At 39.8% G+C, this 8,748-nt stretch overlaps 1 protein-coding gene across 2 annotated transcripts; it reads left to right on the top strand.

Annotated features, from left to right (window-relative positions):
- Positions 1-971: 971 nt before the first annotated feature.
- On the top strand, positions 972-8,064 carry Sec61g (SEC61 translocon subunit gamma). 2 transcript variants are annotated; one of them, XM_052199155.1, is made up of 4 exons: positions 972-1,079; positions 2,716-2,815; positions 4,346-4,448; positions 7,893-8,064. In XM_052199155.1, exons 1-4 carry the CDS (start codon positions 990-992, stop codon positions 7,900-7,902), a joined length of 303 nt encoding a protein of 100 aa, XP_052055115.1. In that variant the 5' UTR covers positions 972-989; the 3' UTR covers positions 7,903-8,064. The 2 variants fall into 2 exon arrangements, with proteins under 2 accessions (XP_052055115.1, XP_052055116.1); XM_052199156.1 differs by lacking the exon at positions 972-1,079 and adding an exon at positions 1,394-1,490.
- The last annotated feature ends 684 nt before the right edge of the window (positions 8,065-8,748 follow it).

The raw sequence follows: 8,748 nt of genomic DNA, 5'->3' as shown, positions 1-8,748 counted from the left end.
AGTCAGAAGCTGAAACTTCCCACAACAGAAGAATGGATACAGAAAATGTGATTCGACTACATAATGGAATACTACTCAGCTATTAAGAATGAGGACATCCTGAGTTTTGCAGGCAAATGGCTGAAACTAGAAAATATCAACCTGAGTGAGGTAACTCAGACCCAAAAGGACATACATGGTATATACTCACAGTGGATATTAGAAAAAAAAAAAAAGCTTCCAGAATACTCAAGATACAGTCCACAGAACTCAAAAAGGTCAACAAGCTTAAGTGCTCAATAATTGAGGACACCTCAGTCCCACTTGGGAGGGAGAAGAAAGCAATCACAAGTGGGGGTGGGGAGGGGGAGAAGGTGCCTGGGAGGGAAAGTGGATGGGGGAGGGGAACCTGATCTGGTATTGGGTGAGGGAAAAGGACTGAAGGTCTGGGGACCAGCAGAAAGAATGGAAACAGGCAACCTCGGGAGATAGGAGATTGGAGTGACCCTCCAGGATGTCCCAGAGACCTGGGAGGTGAGAGACTCACAGGACTAAGAGGGAGGGACTTTAGATGAAACGCCTGACAGTAGAGAGAGGGAACTTATAGGTAGACAGACAGTCTTAATTCCCTATATTTCCATGATTAATAGCAGAAAGTCACTGTCCCGGAATGGAGAACATTTTGAATTAGGTCGTTCATATTGTGATGCTAGTTTAATTTTTGATCAGTGACATTATTTACATGTGCAGCGGGGAGACTCAGAGCTGTAACGCAGACACTCATTAACTAGCGACCATTTCGTGGATTTACGATGAGGTTGCTGGAGAGGCTGCGCCCGAGACCGGAAGGTGGATAAGCGGGAACGAAGGTCCCCCACGGACAGACTGACAGCTCTCCCGGAGAGACTCAAATCGCTCAGGCCCGCCTCTGACCGGAAGTTGGGAGAAACACACGTAGCACTGCGCCGGCGCAATGACGTCTTTGCGTGAAGAGCCAATTGAAAGGAGGAATGGGCGGGCTGTGGGTTGCCAGCTTCCGGTTCCGTTGGGCTCAATTCTCTCCTAAGCTACGTGTCTCTACCCTCTCAAACCGCCATCCCGTAAGTAAGGATCTTCTCATGGGTGGTGGGTAGGGCAAAGCTGGTCTAAGGTCCAGGGTTCAAAGCGGCCGCGGGGTGGGAGGCCAGGGGCACGGAGGGACCAGGGTGCATGAAGAAACTGGAGCTACGAGCGTCCGGTGGGCCGATTGGGGCCGGGAACTAAGGGGGCGCGAGATGAGCTAGCCTGGGATCGTTGACGTCAGAGGAACCCCCGGGGAAGGGGGCGGCGGAGGGGCGACGGGCAGGGCGGGCTGGGGTCCCGAGGGCGTCTTTGACACGCCTGGAGGCAGACCTTGAAGCGGCAGAACTGTGGACCAGTGCGCTGAGCCGGCTCGCTAAGCTCCGAGCTCGTGAACTTTTGGAAACCCTCCTCTAGGGAAGTCTTGGCTGGACAATTCCATCTGAGGCCACGTAGGTAGAACCTGTGCCTGGGTTCTGCCCTGTTCGTGTATGAATGGCTCTCTGTCCACCTGTCCAGCAGCGACCCGGCTTAGCGTCCGGATCTAGGGTTCAGCCTTCTCCCTGCCTGAACATCCCCTCCCAGTTGGTGAACTCATTGTCTCTCTTGGCTTCCAGAGCCTGATGCCTTGAACTGCTTGTGAAGTTCTGTTCAGGTGTCGCAGTTTAAAAGTGTTGATCAGTCGTATCAAGAAGTCTTAGTGGACTAGTGCTCTCCTTTAACATCGAGTGCAGTGGTTGGTCTAGTGTAGATGTTAGGGCTTTTGGGTTTGAAGAACAGCTAAGTGAAACACCGAGAAAACAGGCATCCTTTTGCTCTTTTGTTCCGGGCTGTGAATTGATTTCTTGGTGTGTATCTTAAGTCTTTCAGCTATTTGTCCACTGTTCACGACTTAGGTAAGAAAACTGGGATCTAACAGGGCTTTTGTTTTCTAGCCAGAGAGTGTAATCGTCATCTGGCTTCTAAGACCTGGACGAATACTGCGGCTCCATTACCAGTGGCTCTCAGAGTTGTTGTATAATTGAAAAGCATTCTTGTTAATTAATAGAGTTTCAAAGGAACCCCAAAATGTTCAAGTGTAAGCATTTAACTGGAGGCTTTGCAGAATCTGAATCTTGCCAATTTTTATTGTTTGGAATTTTCATCTGTCTGTCCATCCCAACAGATGTACTTTTACTTAAATATATTACATGGATGTGACTTCTAGCAACTTGATTGGAATGCAATTTTGCCTCGATTTTAGGCTCTTGCTACATCATAGCTGGAACTCATTGTAGTAGATCCTACACTTTCACTTTATATATTTTATAGTTTGAACTTTATAAAATAGTTATTAAGCCTAAACATTTTTTTGGTTTCTTAGCAGGAATGGTTAGATGAATGTACTTGATTGTTGTTGTTTAATCTGTTGTTTAATCTTGTAATGAGAGAATCCTTTAATGAGTGTGTACTCCTTTGCCAGTGAGGATAACATTGGTAAGATCAGTACTTGCTTCTTTGTAGCCATGTGCTTTCTTGTATATGATAACAGAACTATAAATTTAGGCTTGGAAAGTTGCTTTTCTTTATGAATTGAATTCAAGACTATGCTACTTCTGTGTATAACTCAACAAGTCCTAATATGTGAGAGAATACTACTAAGTATGTTGTTGTTTTTTGCTTTATTTTTTTAAACAGACAAACATGGATCAGGTAATGCAGTTTGTGGAGCCAAGTCGGCAGTTTGTAAAGGACTCCATTCGGCTGGTTAAAAGATGCACCAAACCCGACAGAAAAGGTATCTTGACCTTGAGAGTGAGATAAAATACTAACTCTTCCCAGGGCTGGAAGTCAGCTCAGTCTTGGAGTGCTGGCTTAGAACACTGTTTAAAGGAGCATGGCACTGGTGTCACTGCCATGGCCCTGTCTTTCTTTATGTCCTTCTTAGCAAGAACTGTTTAAAGCTTTGCTTTATGATAGGAGATTATTCAGGCCTTATCATACACGCCATACTTTAGTTAGTTATAGTGTTACTAGTGTAGGGGAAGCATTGACAGCTGCCCTCCTCTGCTCTCTAGTCAGTAAAAACTTGACCTGAAATGAATGGCATAGTTATTACAACCTAGAAAGGAACTTTACTTTCTTATGTCAAAGCTTAATAGGTGTGCTAGAATTTGTCTGCTTTAATTTATGAATTGATTGGGTTACAGTTTAAGGCAGACTATTATAATAGAGTAACCTATGGTTATCTGTGATGAACCACCATGACCAAAGGCTATTTGGGGACAAAGGGGTTTATTTGGCTTAGTATCTTGAATCACAGTTCACTGAGGGAGGAAATGAAGCTAGACAGGAACCTAGAAGCAGGAGCTGCTGGAGAGACCATGGAGGAATGCTGCGTATTTGCTTGCTCCTCATGGCTTTTTCTGTCTGCTTTCTTAGAGAACCCAGGGCCTCCAGCCCTGGGCTATGCCCCACCCACAGTGGGCTGGGTCCTCCCTTATCAATCAGGAATTGAGAAAATACCCTCCAGGCTTTCCTGTCTCCTGCTGGATGTTAGGCATTTTCTCTATCGGGTTTCTTCTCTCAAATGACTAGCTTATGTCAAGTTGATATAAAACTAACTAGCACACATTGAATATGTGAATAAAATAGTAGATACTGGTCCTTATTCTTATAAAGCTGGGGTCTGTCAGGGAAGTTCATCCAATCATTACCGCAAACATTTTGATTATTCCTACCTTGGTGGAAGTATGAAGAAAGATAATGAGGAGTTCTGGTAGCGCATATTAGTTGAGCTAGGTAAAATGGTCAGGGAACTTGTCCTTAGGAGATAGAATAGGACTGAAATATACCAGAGTTGAAATCTTTTTGTAGAACTGCTCCCCTTAATGTGAATTTTCAGTTCTTTGTATTTCGCTGTGGTACTAAAGACAATTGGTTGTCTATAATATACCCAAAAGCTATGGTTTTATTGTTATAATCAATGTTGCAGTTTAAAAAATACTACAAAACACTACTTAGGTTGACCTCAATCCTTTTTTCTTTTTGTGTTTTTGTCACTGAGAATAATAAATACTTTTGGTGTTTATTGATGAACTCAAGAGCATAGCATTTTTATTTCTGTTCCCTGTACAGATCAACAAAGTATGGGATTTAAAAACCCGTGAATCACCATTTATATTATTAGTACTCCAACTTTGTCTTTGTTTTTAAACTGATGTGTCTGCTAATCGGTATGCTGGTATCTTTATTAATATTACTGATGGCTCTTCTTACTTTCTGTGACTGATGAAAACTAATTGTCAACTTTGTGTTTTAAATTCAGAATTCCAGAAGATTGCCATGGCCACAGCTATAGGATTTGCTATCATGGGATTCATCGGCTTCTTCGTGAAACTGATCCACATCCCCATTAATAACATTATTGTGTAAGTCACTTTATAAAATAGACTGTCTAGCACTGACTGCAAATGAAACCATTTCAGTTGAACATTAGCCCATTTGATTAATGTACAGACATAACCCAAGATATTTTAGTAATGTTGTACTATTTATATTTAGTGATGTGTACCAATTAATACCTTTAAAGGGCTTTTGTATCTACTACCATCTTTATAGAAACTGTGTGTGCTTTTTAGTAGTAAAGTAATTGAAGGCACAGTGTGTTACTGTCAACTCTTCAGTGACAGCCTGGATTCCTAGCAAGTCCTGTCTTTCTTGTAGCTTGTTGTTCTTTGTAAGGTACTGGGAGCCCATGCTCCTTCTCAACATCACTATTTTAGTAGAAATCTGACAGAGCAGATTGCCTATGTCTTTGTTTTGTTGAGTAGCCAACATAGCCTTAGGTAATTTAATTAAGCATTGTGTGAGAGGACAATAGTTCTCTCTTGGATTATGTTGCAGATTAATGACTTCAGAAGAGAGCTACCTAGAGTGGATGCTGGGAACTGAATCCCTGTCCTCTCCTCTGCAAGAGTATGCTCATAACAACTGAGCCAGCCTTCTAGTTTCTTCTATAGGCTATAATTTTGTAGTCATAATGTGTCAGTCTCCTCTCCCAGTTTGAATTAATAATACTGACTTTATGGGTGGTTAAGTTCAAATCTACTTAAAAAACTCCTTAATTATAAGTCTCTTCAGATTAGATATTTTATCACTAATACTGGTAGAGGTTTTTTTGCCTGACATGTGGCTAACTCCTATTATTAGATGTGTTTAGACAGAAGTAACACATAGTGATAGTTTTGAATAATAATATAGCATATAATAATATAGAGTTAGGAAGGGCGTGCTTGATATGTGCCTAGGATTCTCCAGCTTTAGGGTAGAGAGTCAGGAGCAGGAAGAGTGCTTCAAGTGCAAGGTCATAGGAGACCATGAATCAAAACAACCCAGAACAACAGGAAAGCTGACGGAACCAAGTCCTTGAATCTTTTGTGTCCATTGAGAAACCTCATTTCTGTTCCTAATGAGAAGTGTCAGCTTTGGAGTTGTGGAGTCTGGGAGAGAGTTCTGGCCTGTTGCCTTCTCGGTGGGAAGAAGTGCAGTAGCTCTTCAGATCAGGGTTTGGGCTGCTCTTACGTCACAGCACAGCCACCGCCTGGCAGCCTCATTTTTACCAAGGTTTCTTTAATTGCATAGAGTTTGTTTTCTGTGATGATGTCCTTAATTTTGCCCTCCAGAACAGCAAAGTAAAGCCTTGGGTTTCTTTTTGTTTTTTTGTTTTGTTTTGTTTTTTGGGTTTTTTTGAATGTCATTTTTTTCTTCCAAGCATTCACTTACTTTAGCAGATACTTTTATCTTTCTTGACAGACTTCAATGTGCTTGGGTAGTACTTTGATATGTGCGTCTGCCACCTTAAGATTGTGTGTTTGGAGGCTGGACTGCTACTTATCTGCCTGTATACTTTGTGTTTTTCTGTTTTTGCCATCCCTTCCCCAAAATGTTTTATTTCTAAACTATATTTATTTCAAAATAAACATTTTTTGAGATAATCGAATTCTAATAATACGAAATATTTTTTTTTTCCCTTTTGACACTGACTATTCTAGTTTGTAGGAAGACAGGCTGGTGAATATTATTATCAGGTGCTCTTCTGCTGTAGTCTTTGGACTGCTATCATAATACCCAAAACTGGGTAATTTGGAGTTAATAGAAATTTATTTTTCATTGTTTTAGAAACTGACATGCAAGTTCATATAGTGTGTTGCCTATCTGTTGAGGGCCTGATCTTCAGACACACACACACACACACACACACACACACACACACACACACACACACACACACATACACACACACAAATGAGGGGAAGAGGAAAGAAGAGAGATTGATATTTAGGTGTTTAGAACACTGGATAAATATTAGTTGAATTAGCTAAATGACTTGAATTCTTTATCTTTTTCTAATAAAGATGTAGATGGTGTAGATGGTGTTTTTGCCATCCCTTCCCCAAAATGTTTTATTTCTAAACTATATTTATTTCAAAATAAACATTTTTTGAGATAATCGAATTCTAATAATACGAAATATTTTTTTTTCCCTTTTGACACTGACTATTCTAGTTTGTAGGAAGACAGGCTGGTGAATATTATTATCAGGTGCTCTTCTGCTGTAGTCTTTGGACTGCTATCATAATACCCAAAACTGGGTAATTTGGAGTTAATAGAAATTTATTTTTCATTGTTTTAGAAACTGACATGCAAGTTCATATAGTGTGTTGCCTATCTGTTGAGGGCCTGATCTTCACACACACACACACACACACACACACACACATACACACACACAAATGAGGGGAAGAGGAAAGAAGGGAGATTGATATTTAGGTGTTTAGAACACTGGATAAATATTAGTTGAATTAGCTAAATGACTTGAATTCTTTATCTTTTTCTAATAAAGATGTAGATGGTGATGATAGCCTTTGTTGAGACCTTATCCTGTTAACGTTGAATGTTTCAGGAAGAAACTGAGGTACAGAGAGACTGAGTAACTTGAGTGACTCACAGGTGCTAGAGCCACATGGAAAACATGTTGGATGCTAACTACTTGGAAAAATGTTTCTTGTAGTTAAAACACAATTTCGTTGTTTTACAATTTACCATTTATTATTAATTTTTTTCCATAATGAAACCCAAATAAATCCGGCTTTTTGTGGTGGTGGGGCTACAGAAAACACACATTCCATGCGCCACAGTATACTAACTAACCTTAGAACTCAAAGACATTTCTTTTAGGTGCTTGAAATACAGTAAATCAAAGAAGATGGAAAGAGAAATCTACCCTCAAACTCCTCACTAGATTGACTTTGAAATCCCATTTTTTTTTCCCTCATGGTTTTTTGGGGGTGATTTTTGTCTTTTTGGTTTTGTTTTACAATTGTCAAAATTAATGTACACAATGCTGTAATTCAAAGGAGCCATATAGTGCTATGCTTTTAAATGTAGGTTGTCTTCTGTAGAGATGTTTTGTTTTCATTGTGCTTAAACCAGATTTGTGGGTCTTCCCAATGATCTGCTGGTTGAGGAGACCATCTTCTTTAATTCTTTAATTCTTCTTTAAATTGGTTTCTTACTTGTATGTCATGTAAAATTGAAAACTTCATGAGTAATTAATGCATTTTATTATGTTTAGAAAGACATGTCAGCCTGTTTCAAAATGACATTTCTTAAAGGCACATAATGAGAGTTAAAATACACCTGCCTTAGAAGCCACCTGTCATTAAGGACCTTTTAACTTCAGATTTTAATTTAGTGTTATTTGTTATACTGTCTTGGATAAAGTTAGGTTCTCTTGAAAATGGGTTTGATTTCATAAAATCACAGCGTGTTGCATTTCAAATGATATGTGACTGTTTTTCTTTCTCTTGCAGGGGTGGCTGAATCCTTTTTCATCATGGGGCGAGTGAACCAGTGAGGGGGTGACAAGCTCATGAAGTAAACGTTGCCTGGATGCACTGTGGTTTTGTTTTGTTCCTCCTTCCTATGAGGTTTTCTATTTCTAAATTAAAGTAATTTCAAAATAAACACCTTTTCCATAACAGACATTTATCAGATTTTAGTAAAAGATGATACTAGACCTTTTATATATATATATATATATATATATATATGTATATATATATATATATATATATATATATATATTAATTGCTAAAACATTGTAAATTCTTTTATGCCTTAGACTATGTGGGCTGCTATAACAAAATACTCGAAGCTGAGTAATTTCTCGGGATAGGATTGCTTTTTCATATCCTGAGAGCTATGAAATCCAAGTGTAGCAGTGCCGGCAGGTTCAGGGGATGCTGGGAACGTGGTCTCAGCACTTCACAGAGTGGCCTGGGATGCTTCCTGAGGCTGAAGGACAGACAAGGAGCTGTATGAAGAGGCTTTAATAGTGGCCATAATCCCCCTCCCCCATAGGGAAGACCAAATCACTTAAATATCTGATCTCCTAGATCTCATAGCTGGACGTTAAAAAGAATGACACATTAAAATCATAGGTAGCATTTCTGACATGTTTTGCTGTAGTAGAAACAGTGGGTAAATGATGAGAAAGATTATTTTTGAGGTAGGATAGTAATTTTGTACACATTGCACTTAAATTGTAGACAGATAATGCAGAAGTTTAGGTGATACTTGAAACAGCTTTTTGAAAATCATGGTTAAAATCTGGAAGTGACTTCCTTTCCCCACAATGTGCTGACTAGTCACACCTCTGTGAACATT

The sequence above is a fragment of the Apodemus sylvaticus genome, chromosome 11, assembly GCF_947179515.1.
Source record: "Apodemus sylvaticus chromosome 11, mApoSyl1.1, whole genome shotgun sequence".
Classification (NCBI taxonomy): domain Eukaryota; kingdom Metazoa; phylum Chordata; class Mammalia; order Rodentia; family Muridae; genus Apodemus; species Apodemus sylvaticus.
This window is presented reverse-complemented; position numbering and strand designations above follow the sequence as displayed.

Excerpts from the sequence above, each read along its gene's own strand:
- Sec61g (XM_052199155.1), top strand. The coding sequence starts at position 990 with ATGGGCGGGCTGTGGGTTGCCAGCTTCCGGTTCCGTTGGGCTCAATTC. Across the intron at positions 1,080-2,715 it reads CCCTCTCAAACCGCCATCCC|ACAAACATGGATCAGGTAAT; the intron begins GTAAGTAAGGAT and ends TTTTTTAAACAG. Across the intron at positions 2,816-4,345 it reads CACCAAACCCGACAGAAAAG|AATTCCAGAAGATTGCCATG; the intron begins GTATCTTGACCT and ends TTTTAAATTCAG.